Here is a 20,992-nt window from a genome sequence, read left to right as displayed (position 1 = left end):
ACCTTGTCATGTTCTATATATAATTATGTGATTATGTAACTAAATGATTGACATTTGATGTCTGTATATGGTGTCTCAGCAGGAGGTTCTGGCTATTGAATAGCACACTCACGCATATGTCTCAAACCGCAGACACCTTGAAAAGTGATCCGATTGGCTGGCTGGTGTTCTTATGCTACTTATACATGAGATGGTGTTGAAGCACAATCAAACACATTTGCCACAAGCAAGTTATACACTCAGTCCTAACCAGCAATAAAGCGACAACCGATAATTCCAATGACTTCTAAGTTAATGTTTTTGGCCTAACCAGCTGCGACTGGCAAGACATTTGTGACACTTGCTTGGTTTCTATATCCGGTCCAGAATCCCGCTAAATCCCATCTCCACATAGCTGTACATCAAACATCATATGTTCAGATTGGCTGTGGTTTTGTCAGTTTCTGCACTTTTAGTGAGGATAGAACAATCATTTGATGCTAGAAACTCACCGTGCCTGCTTAGGACACCTTATGTAAAATCATTTAAAATCAATATGCTAATGAAATGTTGCTTTTCTGACATAGAATACATTAAAATTGAACCTAAACTGACCTGTTTATCATCTTTTTCATTAGCTGTATAGACTCCTGGTTTGAGATCAACCGCTCCTGCCCCGAACATCCTTCAGACTGACCTCCATCATCTACTTCTGCTAACGCTGAGAAAGGTGAACCCCATCACACAAATACTCACCTACATGAAAACACGTGTCTCATTAATCTGATATTTCAAGTCATCGTTTTATATAGGAATTTGAGACTTTATCAATTAGTAGCAGGACAATGCACCACTTTTAAATAGACTACAGAAAGCATCCTCCTGTCAGTGTAGCAACACTTTTTTGACAAGCTTGTATCGTAATACACCTTTACACTTACGTCAGGAGAATTTTTAGACATGTAGTAAATGTGAAATTAACACCCTATCCCCCAATGACCTTGCGCTATTATAAAGAAACTAAAATTGCTATCCAATGCAAATGAAAGCTTTCACACTTGAGTGCTCTATAAATAATAGCTTTCACAAAGATCTAGAACTCAGATAACTTTTATAATAATTAGTGCAGTCAATCAACTTAAAGGGATAGTTCACCCAACAATGAAAATCAGCCTATGATTAACTCACCATCAAGTCATCCTAGGTGTATATGAGATTCTTCTTTCAGACGAATAAAAGTTTTTATATTAAAAAAGCCCTGGCTAAGCCAAGCTTTATAATGGCAGATTGTTGCTTTGTATTTGAAGTCCATAAAAATGCATCTGTCCGTCAAATAACATGCTCCACTCGGCTCTGAGAGGTTAATAAAGGCCTTCTGAAGCAAATCATTTTGTGTAAGAAAAATATCCAAATTGAAAACTTTCTGAATTAAAGTTCAACCGATCGCCATCTGTGGAAAAGTGTTGAAAGTACCTTCTTGGAGTTCAAGATGCGTACGCGACGTCTGATGAGCATATCTGGCAAGCGGCAACCTCCCGCAGTTTCTGTTGAAGCCAATACAGAAGTAACTTAAACTTGAATTCCTCGACTGGCCACTAGGGACAGGCTCCAGAAGAGAGCAAAATCTCATTGAGCTCCATGTTAAAATGCCCAACTTTATTTATTTTTTAATAACTCATTCATTTACATTATATGAAGCCTTAAAGGGTTACTTCAGCGATTAGCATATGGCTTTGTATCAGTAGAAACCCTGGAGTATATTCAAATGATTGTGCTTCCCCCCTCATATCCCCCTGAGACAAGAGATTTATGCATTTTATTTCTGGAAAAATTCCTCCAATGACGCAAATTGACGATATTTGCGTCATAGGAGGAATGTTTGGCCAAAGTCTAAAGACTACAGCCAGCAGAGGGAGCTATTTCCTCATGTTTTACACTCGCGTATGGGGGATGGAAGATCACACTCAGAGCTCAGCTGGCAGCTGCAACCTCAGGCATTCATGGAAACTGAACTATGCTGAGACAGAGAGCAATGTCTTTTAACTTCTCAAATAAATTTCTATGAAAGTTAAGCTTCCAAAGACATGAACTGAAACCCGCCAGAATGAACAACACGCGTTGTGAATGTATGCCGTGAATGTGGTTGCGATTACCTCAGCTCTCATCACGAGAGCTCATCAGCTCATGATGTTAAATGTAATCTGACTCCTGCAGTTAGTGCTCAGTGCTGTGATACTCGCGCGGTGACTCACTCATTATATTGAACAGACACGTTCAGTATTTAATTGTAGTGTCTTCTCCAACTCAGTCACAGCAATCCAGTGGGAATGGCCTTTACAGGGCAGCAAAGCATTCTGGGAATTGTTGTCTTTCATCCCCATGAGACAAAAATAAGTTTTCTGTCTTTTCTCAGTCTAGAAAACACCAAATTCAAAAATATTTTCACATTTCTACTACATTGATGACTCAGTTTAAATACAGATTCATCTTCCCAGCGCTGAAGTACCCCTTTAAAGTTCTGCATAATTAAGGGCGTGACCACTTTGATTGAGAGGTGGATAGCCATTTATCCACTGTCTGTTAGTCATCACGTCACTAGCCCCACCCACGTCCTGTCTCTTTGGCCATTTTCTGTTATCCGGGTGTGACGTGCAATGACGCTCTACTTTGCACTTCAAAACTGCTCTTAAGGGTGACGTCACAGACATACACAGACGTAGTGTCCATATTTTTGTACAGTCTATGGTACCTGGTAGCGTAAGCCTTTGAAGTACAGAGACACTTTCAACACTTTTGTTATAAACTGAATACGGAAGACGACTGGCTAAAACTTTACTTAATAAAGTTTTAAATATGGATATTTTACTTACACAAACGCATCAATTCACTTCTAAAGCCATTTATTAACCTCCCGGAGCCGCGTGGGAGGTTAATATAAAGCTTAACCAACGTTAGTTGATGGACAGATGCACTTTTATGGACTTCAAAAACAGAACAACAATCCCTGCCATTTTAAAGCTTGGATATTTTAAATATAACTCAACTTTTATTAATCTAAAAAGAAGAATGTCATTTACACCTAGCATGACTTAAAAGAGAGAGTAAATCATGGGCTAATTTTCATTTTTGGGTGAACTAACCCTTTAAAAAATTAATCAGATTATTATTTTTTTCTTTCTGTGATTAATTGTGACTAATCGCACTTAAAAACACTTAAGTTTTTAATATATTTTATAATCTCCAAATTAATGTAGAAAGAAAACATGAAGACAGCACATTTTAAATACTTGTTGTAATGGCCTCTTTTTATAAATGAAGGCCAGTATCACTGATACTAATACTTAGACTGGGTTAACCCAGCCTGATCTGCCGGCGATTTGATTTCGACTGGCAATTCAGTCTGAAAAGCCTTTACATTCATTTAATTTGCTGCTGTTACACTTTTGCGGTAACCAATCACAGACTGTCTTATCCACCTGGCACGCTTTTGACGGGTTTAACATGATGACGGATACTATAGAGAAGCGATGGGAAGTTGCCCGTTGATCACGCCTCTTGTGCAGTAGAAGATACAGAGGAGACTCCCCAGACCAATGTTCAATCTTAAAGGGTTAGTTCACCCAAAAATTTAAATGATGTCATTAATGACTCACCCTAATGTCGTTCCACACCCGTAAGACCTCCGTTCATCTTCAAAACACAGTTTAAGATGATTTATATTTAGTCCGAGAGCGTATCTAAGTCTAGGCACACTCTACTGTCCACGTCAAGAAAGGTAATAAAAACATCATCAAAGTAGTCCATGTGACATCAGTTAGTTCATTAGAATCTCTTGAAGCATCAAAAAAACATTTTGGTCCAAAAATAACAAAAACTACGACTTTATTCAGCATTGTCTTCTCTTCCATGTTTGTCCACGATCATTCTCTTCCACGATCATTCAAATATACTCCTGGGTTTCTACTCATACAAAGCCATATGCTAAATCGCTGAAGTAACCCTTTAATGGCTTATAAACATAGTCATTATGTAAGACTGTGTATGACCAACTAGCGATTAGTCAAGGGGCAGTCAGTCTCATTTTTTGGTTTCAAACTAGACTAATCTATGTTTTTTTATACAGTCTTAAAGAAAACAATGTGCTGATTAACTTGAAACACTAGTCTTAGCAGTTTATGCAACTGGCTGGTTAAAGCCAACTTAAACCCACACCACTGACTTAAAGTAAACCACATTCAGATCAGCTTTTTTCATAAAAAGTGTGAAAACACCCTTGGGGTCAGTATAATTCTTATGTTCATTCTTTGTTTCTTTTTCTTCTCACTGTAGGGCACTTTATGGACCTAAACCTGGATATCCTGACACAAAAATAACCAAATAAATCAATCTACCAACCAATTCGATCAAACCTACGGAAGCGGAAATGTGTCATTGCAAAACTGAACCAAATAAAAGCGTTCATCCAGCCGACACCATCATTACCACTTGCATCCCAGAATCTCCTACCCGCTGTGCTAGAGATTGCTAAACTGCTAAACGGACCCTCTCCCACCCGGCACGCCAACCACCGACACCGGATCTCTGGTTTTGGATAACGTCTCGCTTTCTTGACCCCTCTGCATACTCTGTGTTCTTATCGACGTCTGTGTTCAGTCTGCATTTTGATCTGGTCCTCTCTCCTTGTGTATGTAATCAGACAGAAGGAGATGGGAAAGAGGGGCGGGGCAACAAATAGGGCAGAGTGAAAAAGGGGCAGGGCACTGGCGGCAAACAAGTAGGAAGTAGAACACACTCTTTGCAAACCAATCCAGAGGCCATACCAGTCCTGTCAGTCAAACCATGCTGATTAGAGGGGCCATAGGGGGTGCGGCAGGGGGCGGGGTTTCAACCTGGTTCGTGGGAGGAGTTTCATGCTCGGTACACACGTTAGTGATGTGTTGGACAGCCGGTGGATGTAGATTTACTTATTCTGTGTGTGCATGTGTGAGTTTCATGTGTCCACAGGCGGGGAAATGTGTAAATTGTGTTTCCTGTTAGTGCCAGAGGAAGTCCAAGACATCAGCATGTGTGTTGGGATGGGGGTTTACGGTCAAAAACGGAGAGAAATACACTCTCGGTCTGTCTTCAAATGTTTACAAATCACAGTAGATGTCTTTCCCCCATGGATTCTGAAACGATAAGAAGCTCAAAGCTATTTTCCTAGTTTCATCTGCAATTTCGGGGCAGTCATTATGAAGCGCTGACCATAATATTCAGACAGTTTCCCTGTAAAAGCCTTGAGTGTTCAGTGTGTGTGCGTGTGTATGTGTGCGTGATTTCAGCTTCTGTCCATCTTCCCATGTTTTCTGTATGTGACCGACCAGCTTGCGTCTGGTAAGCTAATGTTGCTTCACTACTGTATGTAAAGCCCAGATATACTGGTGTGAATCTATTACAAGATCATTTCTATGATCTGCATTTACTTTTTATTTTTGAAAAATCTGTGAGAAACCTCACAAGAAATATATTTAACCTTCAGGATGCCTCCGTCTACTGTATAAACAGCAAGCACTGTTAGAAAATAATGTTGCAGAAATTGTAAAAAAGGAAAGAAAAAAAAAACAAAGAAAAAACGAAAGGCATAAAACGAAAAAGGTAGAAAAAATAACTGCAAGAAAATACTTGACAACCTATTACTTTTTGTGTTGGATAGAAATAGAGCATCTCTGAGGGTTTTTTTTTCCTGCTTTGTGCCTGTAAATGATGGCATACAAACACCATCCATCAAAAAACAATGGATAACTATTTCGCCTCACCGTGTTAAACTAATCAAACAAATAAACAGAGTCAGGTAGCGTAGTACTATCTTGTGCAGCATGGGCTGCAGAAAGTGACTCGGCACTCTCGAAACCCATCCTTTTCTTATTTTTGCGTTCAAGTCTGTTATTTTGTATGTTTTTCTTTTCTTTTTTCCAGGGACATGAACGGATGCCTGTTTTTAGAAAGGTACAAATAAGTGTCTGATGATTTTGATGTGCAATCTGTGGGACGAGTAATAATGATGATGATCATACATATAATTAAAACAAGATGAAATAAGACCAGATGTTCCTTTCTTTTATGGATCTGTCCATAACACACACACACACACACACACACACACAAAACAGAAATTTCTAAAAGAACAAGAAGAGACAAACCCATTTTATATTTGCACTTTTTATTTTCTGCATCACATTTAGCTCATCAGACGTTCTGCTTCACAGATTCTTTTTCATAAGCAAATATATCCATATAAATAATTATATTCACAGATATGTAAATGGGAAAATGGCCAGACTAAAAACATATTTGTCAAGGCACTATGATTTCACATTAATTCATATTTCAAAATGGTGTCAGATTGCCACGGAAAAGCAAAATAAAAGAACTGAATCATTTTTCAAGGCTCTTAGAAAATTCAGCCCTGTGTATTCAAAATAATACTACATAAGAAATAATTTACTTCTGAATGTTCATGCTGAGAGCCTGAATGACGTGCACCTTTCAAAAAAAATTAAAATGCAGATTTTGTAAATCTAAATCATGCTCTTAAAATCTAAAACAAACCTCATTCTCCTGACCTCTAGTGGTCAGAAATTATAGTGCAGAGAATCTTCTACAGTGTTCTGTGTTGGTTGATGTGAATCACAACACCTTTCCAGGATTCATGATGTTTTTGGGGTCCAGAGTGGCCTTGAGGCCCTGCATGACCTCTATGGCCACCGGACCGACCTCTTCCCTCAGCAGGACCCGCTTTCCTAGACCAATCCCATGTTCACCGGTACAAGTCCCGTCCATCGCCAGTGCCCTCCTAGAGAAAGACAACAAGAAAAGGATTGTTAGTGGCAATAAAAGTTTGACTATTTTAGGCTGTCTACATTAAATCCAGATAAAGCTTGTCAAAGTGGATAAATATGAAAATGCAGTTTTCGCACAGGGCTGCTAAAGATAAATGTACAAATTCATGTAACATTCGCTGCAAAGATTAGACTGGATAAACCCCGCCAGATAATGCGGCAATTTCATTTTGCCCTGCAACTCAGTCTGGAAACCTTTAAATTAATTTCTACTGCTGCTGTTACACTTTTGCGGGACCCAATCAAAGACTGTCTTATCCACCTGGCGCGTTATTGGTGGGTTTAACACAATGACGGATAGAAAAGCGATAGGTTGTTGCCTGTTGATCACACCTCTTGTGGTCTGATTGGTTGAAGGACTGTCCAATTGCGTACAGAGTCATTTGAATAATGCCCGGTGATCACACCTCTTGTGCAGTAGAAAATACAGAGCAGACTCCCCAGACTGTTCAACTTAAATTGAGCTTGGTCTGGTGATACCTAGACAATGCAAAGGTGAGAATTTACTCGCAGTTGCCGTCCTGTGTCAATTGCGTTTTAGACCATACATGGATTAGCGATTGAGTGTGACCTGGACAGAGCAGTAAATTGTGGGATATTTTGCTAACAAAATGATTTTGCCATTAGAATAGCATGAGAACAGGGGAGCTTTTCTGTTTTACACATTTTCTTTCATTTCAGTGTGGACGAGCAACTTTTGAAGATCTGAAACGGATTCTGAAATGAACCACTGTTTTTAAATGTAGCTAAATTCATGTAGGCTGTCTCCTTAGGGTGAAACCAGAAGCACATCTGGCCGTCATGATCAGTAAAGATTTTTGGAATCACCTGACATTTCCCCCAAAAAAAGTCTGGTTAGCAGACTGGAAGAACATGTTTAGCTGCTCGCAACCAGTGAAAGACTGGTTCTTTCCTCAGGAAGAAGAACCTGTGCAGCTGAGCTGTCTGTCCAGTCCAGTTTAGATTCCCAGGTGTTTCCACCTCCACATTCTCCAACTGAATGATGCCGAGCCGACTGGTCTCCGGGGCTCCCTGGCGGAGCAGAAATCCAACACCTACGCATCTTGCTCATGCAGGTTGTTCTCACTGTTCGACATGACAAGGTACACTGTATTGTATAATCTACACATCATTTTTGCAGGAATAGAAGTCTAAATAATTTTGTAATGCAAGCAAAATTATGGAACAAAAGCTGTTGACTTAATGCTGGAATACACTACTGGCCAGTTGCACAGTCAAGGTTTAAAGGGTTAGTTCACTCAAAAAAATGAAAATTGTCATTGTCATCTTCAGGAGATTCTAACTAACCCACTGATTTCACATATGGACTACTTTGAGGATGTTTTTATTCCCTTTCTGGAAAGGGACAGTATACCGAACATACATTTTCAATGGAGGGACAGAAAGCTATCGGACTAAATATAAAATATCTTAAACTGTGTTCTGAAGATGAACGGAGGGGTGTGGAACGACATTAGGGTGAGTCATTAATGACATAATTTTCATTTTTGGGTGAACTAACCCTTTAAGCTAGTCCCAGACTAAAATGCCTGTTTGAGCTGTTTTAACAGCTGTTTGCAACTTAAAATATGTCAGTATCATTGCTTTGTGTCAAGAAGCATATCAGTAATGTTTTTTTCCCTAAAGCATTAGGCATTAAAGCATTAAAAAAGCTACTTAAATGTCCTTATTGAACTATGGCAGAATTCTGGCTTAGTCGAAGCCCTGTCTGTGAAACCAGGCTTACACGATTTTACCCAGGAACTAGGGACTTTGGGGTGGTACTCGTTGTGTTTCATCCACAAGGACCAGGTTCTAAATGAAGTTCGGGGTTAAAATGTCCTCCTCAAAATGTTCCTGCTCGCGAGGTAGTACTTTTTCAAAGGTTCGGGGGTGGGACTTGAGCGCTGAACATCCTAATTAATGTTGAGTTCACGCAGCATTTTATATCAACCACCATTTTTTAAAATCTGTTGCGGTGCATGCAGTAAGAGTTGTTTGAATCAACAATGGAGTTTAAAGAATAAGACCGATGACGAGGTTCTGGCTTTATTAAGGTTTGTGCGGAAGACAAAATCCTGCGAGAACTGGAAAGTTGTGTAAATGGACTAATTTGGGGGGTGGGGTGTTCCTGGGACGAATAGTTCCGGGTAATTTTGGTGGAAGCGCATATTTACAGATTAAGCCAGGATTAGGCCTTAGTTCAATTAGGGCATTTAAGCAGCTTTTATAAACTTGCCTTAGAAAAAAAACATTACTGATATGCATCTTGAGACAAAACAATGCCACTGACATATTTTAAGATATGTCTATTTCAGTTAAAACAGCTTAAACGTGCATTTTAGTCTGGGACTAGGTTTAAGTTGTCTGTGAAACGGGGGATATGGTTTTGTCAATCGCATGTTTCTGAGTTTGTTTTGTTCGGAATAACTTGAAAGCCGTTTATTGTACAAAGCCTAGTTTTTCCCTGTAACTATTCACAAAGCGGGCAAGTGTGTGATACCTATTGTTTTAAGATCTGTTCAGATTTTAAAAGTTGTGTAGTCTATTCCCGCCTTGAACCCCACAATTTCCCTTAAAGAGGTAGAATGGTATTGAAGTTTTCAGTATTGAAGAAGTTAAAAGATTAATTTAACTAGGCCTGGTCAAGTTCCTCTTCATTGTTTTCGAGACTGTTGTAAAGATCTCTAATCCATTTCAACTTCAAGTTCAGCCCAATAATAATTCTTGCTCTTTCAGTGTGTGAAAACACCTTTGAACACTCCTTTTTGCAAACTTGTGCTTTGACAGTAACATCAGGTCTGTCATTCACAAAAAGGGCAAGTCCAACTCAATTTGCTCCTATTAGGACAAACTCTTGGGCATCAGGTCAGACAGATTTCAAAGCAAATGAGATTGCAGTGTTTGTCTTCTCTTTGGCTGCTGGTCAGTGCCGATCGCTCATCCATTGTACCTGACAAAGACTGCCCTTTACCCATAATGACAGAAGGCAGGTAGGCCTTTGTTATTTGCGCTTGTTTCCAAAGCCAGACACTTGAAACTCTACGTCTGTCATTGTCAATAAACACTCTCCAAATGGCAGAAGACATTCTGAGAAATAATCTTGCTATTGATTGCTACACAAAACAAAACAGACAATACGCACAAAAGATGCAGCCAGTCCCTCTAAGCCGCCTCAGAAGATAATTTTAAAGGAACTAAACAGAAGTACCTGGCCAGTCTCTCAGTGAAGGAGTGAACCCTTTGCACCTCATCTGGGTCATTAGGATCCAGTACAATTAAACAATGGAAATTTCCATCACCTACATGACCTGCAATAGGACCTAGGAGGGAAAAAAAACATAACCGGATTATATCAGCGGTTAAAAACAGTTCTGAACACTAAATGAGAAAATCAAACAAGGTAAACTACCAGTGATATTGTTGCTGATTAGATCTTCCTTCGTCTCCACTATAATCTGAGGTAGTCGTGAGAGAGGCACGCAAACATCTGTAGAATATGCCTGCAAACAAATGCGTTTATTATGTTTTAAAATATTTTCTCTCATTCCAACTTCATAGAAAGCCATTTGTAGGCCGGTTCCCCTAAATAGTGTGCTGCTTTCATAACATTGCTCTTTGCTTGAGAATTCTGGCAGCCCAGCATAACTGGCAGAAACCTGTTTGAAAAAATTATTTTAATCAAATATGTGTACTGTATGAACAGACTGACTGGAATAAGAAATAATATATCAAATAATTCTTATATTATTTTAGTACATTTTTGCTAATTATATATTTTGTCTTCATCATAACATGGGATAGTTCAGAGATAGGCACACATCTGAAAGAAAAAACTATCCTTTTCCAACTTAAAATGATTTTTTGACTATTAAGTAGGGGTGTAACGATACACTTGTGTCACGATGCGATATGTATCTTGATACTGAACTCACGATATGTATCCCGATATTTTAAGGTCAAAATAAAAAGGTTTTATTTTGTACTTTTTTATTATTATATATTATTATTTGTGTTTTATTATCAGGACCCACAAATATTCCCCCATTGCATTATTATATATTATATTCAACATTATGTATAGTTGTTGTATGATTCTACGTAATAAGATTATTAATAAAGTTATTGATATTATGTAATAAAGTCACTGAAACTCTAAACTTTACTTTTTTTCCCCTCACGCATTATTCACGCTTTTAATGCAGGCAGCATCTCTCCCCATGCCTGCTATGTCCTGCCTCTCTCGCTATTACTGCAGTATGTAAGTATAAACCATCTGGAATGCTTTGAATAATCACACTACTAAAATTAAATGTGATCTGGTGATTTAAATTATGTTTAAATCACCCGCGGCTAATGTATATAATATAATATATATTGCATTATAATATTAGTACACATGCTTCCAATACGAAAATAAGCAAATATTATGCCGAAATTCACACCTCAAGAATATTTTTAGAAGTATAAGCATACAAGCTTCAAGATTTAGTTTATCATGATTAAAAAAGTCAGTCTCAAGTATAAAGTATAAGTGTATCCCAATTTGAATACTTATGCACTATTCTATAACGTTTTTAAGTATAAATAGTGCAAGTAGTGTGTTCACACTGAAAATTACAAAGAGAAAAAGTGCACTTTAAATTCCCAGATGATGCACTAAATTAACAGAAAAAAAGAAGTGTGGAATGTTAGACACTTCATACACTAAACTGTCACAGCTTTAATTACGTAGTGGAGGGATTCTGATGTTGAATGACAAAATGACCATGTAAAGTTCATACACTACACACTACACGGTTGAGTACATAGTGTATGTGCATCATTTAGGATACAGCTTATGTATTCTAAGTTACAAGAAGATACTGCACTTTTTCTGAGTCAGAATTAAGTTATGCAGTAAATGTTCCCACCTTACATCCAGGCCTCAGGGCCAGGGCAGCGTACCACGCATCATGACGGGCTTTCCACAGCCGGCCACGGGTCTCCTCATCTTCCGCCCAGGCAAAGTCTGAGCCTCCATTATCGCGCGTGATCTCCTCTAAACACACAGAACATAATGCTTTTCAGATGACACATTCTTTCACATATATTATCTGGATATAAAAAGTATAGTATGAATGAAATCCGGACGTACAACAACATTCGTTTTGTTGTTGTCATGTGACCTACAGTGTCAGTTGCGCTGCTTCACTTCCATTCGCAGCTCTTCTCCCATGGCCTCAGCATGGGATATTAAAGTGTCATCGGAAATAGTAGGTCATGTGAGCCGAGTAGTATGTCTGAACTGCATCCAAAATCGCATTCTATATAGTAGTTACTACATTTGGTTTGAAACTTACTTCATTTAAAAAAATTATGATCAATATAGTATGAATGTGTGTAGTATGAATGAAATTTGTCATTCATCATGTGATCATGTAACCTATGTCACTTTCATTCACTAATTACTTTGCGTGGCCTCATGGGATTGCAAAGTGTCCATCGAATGCGCACTTCAGAATCTCGGCAGAAGCAGCAGGTCATCCGGGTACTTTTCACTTACGGTTTTATGAAAACAATGATTTCGGACATAGTACTACTATATGGTATGGAAGTAGGCATATTCGGGAGCCATTGGCTACTATCACTACCTAGTGTATTATAACCAGAGCTCACTACCTAGTGCACATTAAAATGCCATTGTTTTGCTTTTGTAAAATACAGTTTTTGTACACATTTGTTGGTTTTATCCTCATATACCTGTGGTGGACACTTGCTCTTCCATGCTCTTGGAGCTCCCGTGGAACTCCAGGAACAGAGTGGGCGTTATGGCGTATGACAGGTTGTTGAAGCGATTGCACGCATTTATCATCACGTCGTCCAAGAACTCTGCAAACAAAGCATATCAGCATCAATTAAGTTGTGTAAGGCCTTTGTGGGTAGAAAGTCCAGGGATACATTTTTTTTTTTTTAATCGACGCCTCACTGGAGCCTCGATTTAAAAATCTAAGAGACTGGTCATGCCTGACCAGTCATAAATTGGATAAAGCTACTAGTGGAATATTTTCCCTGAGTGGACTGCAAAAGAAGAAACACTTCATGGTTCTGAGAACCAAGCAAATCATTAAACCCTTGACTGTGCTCGGTGTTGACTATGTATAAGGACGGTGTTTCCTTCTGAATTAATGTTTAAGTTATTGCAAGAGCTTTTAATGAATAGATTAAAATGAAATTAATAGAGTTCTGGACTAAATCACACAGCTAGGCATGCATGTAGGGCCACAATCTGTGATTTTACAAGTTCACAACACAAGAGACCTTTTGTTACATTAAATGTGCACTATGTAGTATTTTTGCAGTAAAACAACCAAAAACTACTAGGCCAGTTTTATATATTTTGTTCAGTTGAGTTCTTACAATACCCCAAATGCTTCAAACTATTTGTAAATTGTGAGAAAATTGCCATTTTAACCAAGGAGCCGGGATGTCTGAGGGAGTTGCCTGTCAAATGCGTCATATCTGTGTTACCCTCGGTTTCTGGTATTTGGCAGAAACGCATTACTCTTAGCAGTGTGCAAGAAGTGACACAGCAGCCGCTGAGCGAATGCACAGAGTAACGTCATAACATAATTTTCAACACACCTAAATGTATCTGATATGATAAACAGAGCAGCGTTACCTCATACTCATGACCAGAAAAGCGGAAATGGCGCCGGCAACTGTGTCCCGTCATAATAAAAGTCCCGTTGCGAGCCGTGTGTTTGTGTAACAATTGCTCCACAACTACAACTCGGTCCTGCTCTGCTTCATACTACAGTAACGTTAATAACCTCATCCATGAACATGATTTCTACCCAAGTCCTATTTTCCACCGGTTGTGAGGTGAAGACATCATGTTCCAAGATTTTGAGCTCAAACTTGGCGTCATCAAACTACGCCTTTGTTTTGAATAGCACCCTCTAGTGGATGGAAAAATTACAAAGTGCAACTTTAATGCCAACAGGGGCAGCACACTAAGCACATTTTGACCATGTGCTTCAGCCTTCACTCACCTATGCGGGCAATGGGCACTCCAGCTTGCAGAATCTGAACGGTGCTGTCCACAGCTGACTGGACGGATGGAAAGGAGCAGACAGCTGACACCATACTTTCAGGAACACCATACAATCGAAGTGTGGCTTTGGTAATGATACCCAAAGTTCCCTCCGAGCCCACAAAAAGGTTTGTCAGGTTGTACCCGGCAGATGTCTTTCTGAATAGGTAAAATTCCATCAAGTGTAGTCAACAGCAGGTTAAGTTCAACTCAAAAGATGCTTTGAGTTTGCAGTCATACCTTGGACGACGCCCCCTGCCTGCTGTGTGGAGGACTGTTCCATCTGCTAGAACCACCTCCAGGTTCAGGACGTTCTCGCGCATTGTGCCATAACGGACGGCGTTGGTGCCTGACGCACTAGTCGCAGCCATCCCACAGAGAGATGCGTCGGCGCCTGGATCTGTGGAAATATATTGGAAATGAATAATTTCTCTATAGAGCATTTTGTCCTTTTAGGGCTTCTATAAAAACATGCCAGCGCAAAATGGTGACTTCACTGTAAGGGGACCCGCGGTGCATGTAGATAGAAGTGGCTCATTCTAAGGTAATAAAAATGTAACAGTTCATCATGTAAGGTCTTTATACATCCTAACATAGTTATGTATATTATATTGCATTTCTGTCAATAGATCCACATAAATACTAAACACTGCACCTTTAAAGTTTAAATGAAGGCCCGTTCACACAAGGACGATAAATATAACAATAACTATAAAGTTTTAATAATTATGCCAGTTCCATGAGAATAGGTCAACATCACAACTATAACAATGACAACATAGAGGAATTATATAATTGGAATCACTTTCAGAGCGATTTTTTTCCAGCTGATGAACATCAACAGCCAATACGAATCCATCCTGCTTGGTGTGGAAGCTATTGTAGACATTGTTATAGTTATCATTCTTAGTGTGAAAACGCTTTTAAACTTAAATTAATCTTTGTATTCAAACATACAATCTACTTTGAATCCATAATACACAGTAATTTGACTGACCAACAGGAAACCAGAGGCCAGTGTCACGCAGGTATGAGTTGAGGCCTTTGCGCGTCACACCTGGCTCCACCGTCACATCAAAATCCTCTTGGTGAAGATCAAGGACCTGGTCCATCTTTCTCAGACTGAAACACACTCCACCCTAAAATACACAGTTATAAACAATAATGGATGTTTACCGAAGAAAACTGATCAAAATACAAAAAAACACTGATCAAAAAAAAATTGTCAAAATAAAATCCTTTTTCTTTTTTAAAGGTTAGATTTGAAGTCTTAAAACTTGCCCTGTCACTGTCAAACTCTTGTGTCTCTTCTTCTCTACTGGACCAACCTGCAGAGCACCAACACCTCCCTCGAGGCCTGTCCCTGTGCCAAATGGGATGATGGGTAGTTGGTGGTGGTGACAAATTTTGGCAAGAGCACTGACCTCATCTACAGACCGAGGAAACACCACCACATCTGGTGGTCGACATCTGACATGGCGAGAAAAAAATACCATGAATATGTAGATACCAAGTTATATACAAATTAACACTTAATTTCTTTTAAAATATATTCTAATAAGAGTTTCAGGACCTATTTTTTTTTTATTTATTTACTTCTAATTTTTTATAACCCTATTTTTAAAAACGTTATATTATAATTAAGGTTAACAATAGGCTGATTGCTTGTTTGGCTGGTGATTTAACACTGTGGATTTATTTATTATGCCTGTGGATCCTCGCTGTTAATGATTATTTCTGTCTGGGGTGCAGGAGACTAGAGATATGAAAATAAAGTTCCAAGTGCATGCTGAACGGACCCTCACGACTGTTTATTAAAAATGTCGCTTGAACTACTTTAAATCATTAACTCGGAAGCTACAGTTGACTTACTTGTACTTGTGGTTGGACCTACTGTGGCACAGTTTGCAGATGGCACTCAGGTATGGCAGTGAAATCTTACCTGTGCACAGACTCATCCCTGCCGTGCTGTTCTCTGACAGCTGACCCCACAGACACGCCTTCATCCCCGCTAACGGAGCGAAACGCTGAGATGACGGCTCCCGTCTAAAATTAATAAAGCCAGAAATGTACAAAATGTTTTCCTGAATTACTCTACGGTGACAGGTACGTTATCCTAGTTATTATTGTTATATATTTTTAATTGTAATATTTATTGTAATATTTATTATTTTATTTAACATTTAAACAGACTGTACCCTTAATCATTCTATGTACGTTAACGTTAGCCTATTAGAATTATCAACAGTGAACATGAATGCTTACGGAGTTTACTTTAGCAGAATATCTCCTGCACCTCCCGCGAGCAAACGGCAGCCGTGGAGAAATTAAGTGTAGGGTTTGTCTGAACAATGTCATTTTACCTTCTTACAAAATCCGTGCTGAAATAAACAAGCTTTTATGCATAACGTCAGTTGTTAAGAGTTTATGTAAATATTCTTCCGGATCAGCTAACCGCGTCACGCCCTGGTCACGCCTCCTCTGTCTGAACCTCAAGCCACGCCCGCCCTGGCCAAACGCTTTGGCTTTGAATTTTTTTTTTTTAGGCGACCTTCGGCTAGTATATTTATCTGAATAGCTGAAAGACTGAATATTTATGAATGTTAAATAGCTTGTTTGGGTAAAGTTCGTGTTTACGAGTTGGAAAGTCGTGTTTACGACGTCGGGCCCCTTTTGTCGGAGCAATGGCAGTTTATCTTCTCTTGTTTAATTACACAAAAATACAGCAAGGTTTTTAACTCTAATTTTTAATGAAGAAGACAGAATACGCATCAGTAAAAGTTTGCTTTTCTATGTTTTTAATTCATTTATGACGCCTCTGTAAACTTTATCGTTACATAGGCTATTATATTGTAGTATGCTTTTACAATGCTATCGTATTTTGTGCAGGCAATTAGCTTATTTTTTGTAAATAAAAACCCTGCTAAATCCTCTCACTGACTTGCAGACTCGGGGCTTAAGGAAAATCTCGAGTTTCCTACTCGTATTTACGACTTTGTGGTGGCGTTTATGCAAATAGCACTGCGCCTTGTGTAGCCTAATTAGTCTATTAATAATCATAAACTAAACTGCATCATAGTACGATTCGTTAGAATACGTCTCATTGATGTTTTAGTATGCTTTTAGTTATGATAAAGTAGCCTACTGTAGGTTACAAGGGAACAATAATACATACAGTTATGAAATTTTAATAGCAATTGCAATGCAGTTTATAGTTATTAGAGAGCAAGCCACAAGGTGGCAATATTACATCACACAGGACAGTCCTCTGTTTTGGCTCTTTAGACATCAGCATGGACCATGTCTTTTTAAAATAACTTTAACATGTGAAAGAATTTAATATAAATATTATAGATTATCCTTAAGAATTTCTCACAATTTATTTCTACGGTATTTCAATACTACTCGTTCTAAAATGGTTTAAACAGTTTGGTCTTCCATTATATAAATACTCTGATGTACCATTTCATAAACTTGTCAAAATTAAAAACATGTCCCAAGACTTCATGAAACTATAATTAGATTTTAAATTAGACTAGAGAAGTTTTTCTTCTTCGTTCATGCAATAAAATGAACAAAAATAGGCAACATGGGATGTTGCATTGTTCAAACCTGCATTTTGACAGGTAATATTAATCCATAATCAAACCTGCATGATGAAATTGTGCAAGTGTAAATTGATATCTCAATCTAGAAATGCCCCTGAGGGACTGAGATGTGTTGAGCTAAATCAGTTCAGCATGCTTTTAAATTTACATATTAATACACCCTCATATGAAAGTCTAGATGAAGATCCGGTGGGCTTTGCAACCTGCGTAGATCGAGCTGACAAGTTACAGCAGTGGTTCCCATAGTAACCAATGTGTTCTCCGCCATGTACGAACGTCATTTGTTCCCCATGGGGAGAGTCTGTCTTTCTCTCCTCTTAATAGTTACATTGTGCCTGTGTTGACTAACACGGATGAAAGCGTACACTCATTACAAAGAACTTCAAACTTGATCATCGTCAAACCTGTTTCTAATAAACCCCCATGGATGTAGTTTGACCAATGCTTGCTCTTGACGTATTAAATATGAAGGGAAGAACAATGCAATAATTTTTGTATTATCTAAAATTGTGTTAATAGAGGTAGGCCTACTTGTGCTAGTCATTGTTTTTGTTGGATTGTTTAAATGAATCTTTTGTGATAAAGACATCAAATTTGATGTTTTGATGACATCACACTGTCTCCTTGACTCCAGTGTTTTGAGGATGTCGGACTCAGCCAGTCAAAGTTTCCAGCATAGAGAGGATGTGAGTGCACGGAATCTTGATCAGTTGCTCCAGTATTCTGGAATCTTAAGAATGTCCTCTGTTCCGACTTGTACATTCACTACGCTCATGGTATGTTGAGATGTCTGGCATCCCAGACACGCCAATGATGTACAAATAATAGTAGTAATCTGCAAATGAACCTTTTATTTCCCCTTCAGAGTCTTTTAATATGCTCCTCTGACCTCATGAAAACCCGTTCAACAGCTGTTATTGCTTCTGTTGTATCAGTGTAGTTTTGGGAGGTGCACAAGGCAAACATAGTGACCTGATGAGTTTTCCGTAAAACTGTACACTGTAAAAATGTTACTGATTTTAAAGAATACACTATAAACCCTAACGCTCAAAATAATTGATTGAGTAGAGCCAACTCAAATTAAACACATTAGTTCAAACAAATTAACTTTTTTGAGTATTTTGAACTTTCCCTTGAGTTCTTAAAACTGACACCCAAGTAATCTGAATTGTTTATTGTTTTGAGTTTTATGAACTTGTTTCTTTTAATTTAGATAACTTTAACTTAATCTATTTCCCAGCATGCTTTGCCATGACACTCAAAAGGGGCAGTAAATGCCAAAAAATGCTGGTTTAGAATAATTTCTGTTATGGGTATGTTACCATCATGGTGACGAGTGGAGCATGAGCTAAGTTTGAGAACAGATATATCTTAATTGTATTGATTTTCTCATTAAGTGCTATGCTATATTAATGCTACCAAAGTATTGTGTAGGTAGTTAGCAAGATGGCATTTATTGAATTAGCCAGTTACATTTACATTTATGCATTTGGCAGATGCTTTTATCCAAAGCGACTTACATTGCATTCAAGGTACACATTTTACATTATTGTCAGTTCTTGCTTTCCCTGGGAATCGAACACATGACCTTGGCGTTGCTAGCGCCACGCTCTACTAGTTGAGCTACAGGAAAGCTATGTTAAAGCTAATCAAGTTAAAGCTAATCAAGTTTCCTCTACTAAAAATTTAAATTATTTAAATTATTTTTTTTTAAGTTAAATGCATGAATTTGTGTGCTAAAATATTTCAAGTTTAAAGCAATTAAGATATATGTATACAAAATAAAAATGTGCAAGTTCAGCTTAAACTAATTTTAAATTTGAGGCCACTTATTCGATTTTATAGTGTACGACATAAAACTGCTACAGTAAAACGTATTAATTGGTTAACTAACTGTTAGTTACCTTCCTTAAAATATGTATTAGTGTAATATTACTTTATATTATGATTTTGAATAGTGTTATTTTTAAGTTAAAAAGTATATGGGTTTAGATTTTGTTTTTACTTCCATTAAATTTTTTATATATATTTGAAATTTGTTGTTATGCTTATACCAAGGCTGCATTTATTTGATCAAAATACAGTAAAGCTTATTTGATATTGTGAAATATTATTTGAAATAACTATTTTCATATTTACTCATATTTCATATACCTGTGATGCAAAACTGTATTTTCAGCATCATTACTCCAGTCTTCAGTGTCACATGATTCTTCAGAAATCATTTTAACATGATGATTTGCTGCTCAAGAAATATTTATTATTATTTTCAGTTGTGCTGCTTAATATTATTGTGGAACGTTTTTTCAGAATTCATTCATGAATAGAAAATATAAAAAAAGGCATACATATTAGATTATTATAAATATCTTTTGATCAATGTTTGCAGAGTAAAATGTATTTTAAAAAAATGTATCAGCTATGTATCTTGACATATGTTATGTCACATTTATGTTGTTTAATTAATTTAATTAGATGTGTGTGGATCACATTGTGCGACATGTGGAGAAACCAGTTCTGGTTAAGTAACGTGCAGCCTTCCATTGTTGCATGTGTTAGCATATTTTTGTAATTTGAATAGCTCATAGCCTACAGTATAGAAACATTTTATTTATTTTTTAATGACAAACTTGCAGCAGCATTTTTTTTAATTATTTTTTTTTACTTTAAGTTTAAAAGAACAAATTGCTCTCGTCATTTGTCTGTATGCTATATGATCATTACAGACCTGGTAAGAATGCTCTGATAGCACAAGTGGAGTCAGTTAATAATATGTGACAAAGTGATCCAAACCGCACATAAATGAGCGGAATGTCATTCTGGGTGATGTTGTTCCATTCATTCCCTTCACCTAATTATAGCCAGTTGCATAATAGTGTTCTTGAGACTTAAGAAACATTTAATGTGGCCCTGCCTAGTCAACTCTCTCACCCTCACTCACTCAAGTCCGGGTAAGCTGGAATGTATTGACGTCAGAGGAGGGAGAGCGCTCGAGCGCTAGAGCAGAAGTGAGCGCGCGAGCACTGCGGAGCGACGCGCGCACCAATACATGCCTCGTCCTGGACGGACAGCGGGCATCATTTATTGATGAAAACAACAGCGAGCGGACGTTTGAAGATATTAGGAAGCGAGTATTTTGTTTAACCTCCAGAACAATACGCAAGCAGAGTATTTCCAACGGATGCTCGTTTACATAGACGCGTGAAACGTTGCGTACCACTTATATGGTAAGTTATTATAGCGTTTTGTGTATTTAACTTCAATGCTAAAATCTACTGTGAGGATTTCTATACGAGACATAAGACGCGGGGTTTAATTCCATTGAGTTTCATTTGGGATTATTGAGAGCCTGTCAGAGTGTAGTTTGATGTTATTGTTTTGTGCTATGGTTAATAATGAGGATTTTAATGATCTGATACATACTTATAGTTTTATTTGTGCCGTTTTATGTG

General features: G+C 38.0%; 3 protein-coding genes across 5 annotated transcripts in view; 2 read left to right on the top strand and 1 right to left on the bottom strand.

Annotated features, from left to right (window-relative positions):
* The window catches only part of znrf1 (zinc and ring finger 1), a 43,704-nt gene extending 37,645 nt beyond the window's left edge, over positions 1-6,059 (top strand). The window contains exons 4-5 of the mRNA XM_067437231.1: positions 618-709; positions 4,309-6,059. Coding sequence (XP_067293332.1) covers positions 618-675 — 58 coding nt within the window. The 3' untranslated portion in view covers positions 676-709; positions 4,309-6,059. The remainder of the gene's footprint in view (positions 1-617; positions 710-4,308) is intronic.
* Positions 6,060-6,431: 372 nt separating this feature from the next.
* On the bottom strand, positions 6,432-16,390 carry ldhd (lactate dehydrogenase D). Its single transcript, XM_067437223.1, has 11 exons — positions 16,207-16,390; positions 15,875-15,978; positions 15,261-15,402; positions 14,930-15,071; positions 14,173-14,332; positions 13,892-14,091; positions 12,600-12,728; positions 11,771-11,898; positions 10,270-10,360; positions 10,069-10,180; positions 6,432-6,811 (listed from the first exon to the last, which is right to left on the bottom strand). Exons 1-11 carry the CDS (start codon positions 16,288-16,290, stop codon positions 6,646-6,648), a joined length of 1,458 nt encoding a protein of 485 aa, XP_067293324.1. The 5' UTR covers positions 16,291-16,390; the 3' UTR covers positions 6,432-6,645.
* Positions 15,926-20,992, top strand: part of snrkb (SNF related kinase b) — a 29,659-nt gene continuing 24,592 nt past the window's right edge. For 2 of the 3 annotated variants that reach the window (XM_067437219.1, XM_067437220.1), the window contains exon 1: positions 20,514-20,767. The gene's annotated coding sequence lies outside the window, so the exon portion shown is untranslated. Of the gene's footprint in view, positions 16,039-20,513; positions 20,768-20,992 lie in introns of those variants that run through there. The other variant, XM_067437221.1, reaches the window with a different exon arrangement.

The sequence above is a fragment of the Pseudorasbora parva genome, chromosome 25 (genome assembly GCF_024679245.1).
Source record: "Pseudorasbora parva isolate DD20220531a chromosome 25, ASM2467924v1, whole genome shotgun sequence".
NCBI lineage: Eukaryota > Metazoa > Chordata > Actinopteri > Cypriniformes > Gobionidae > Pseudorasbora > Pseudorasbora parva.
This window is presented reverse-complemented; position numbering and strand designations above follow the sequence as displayed.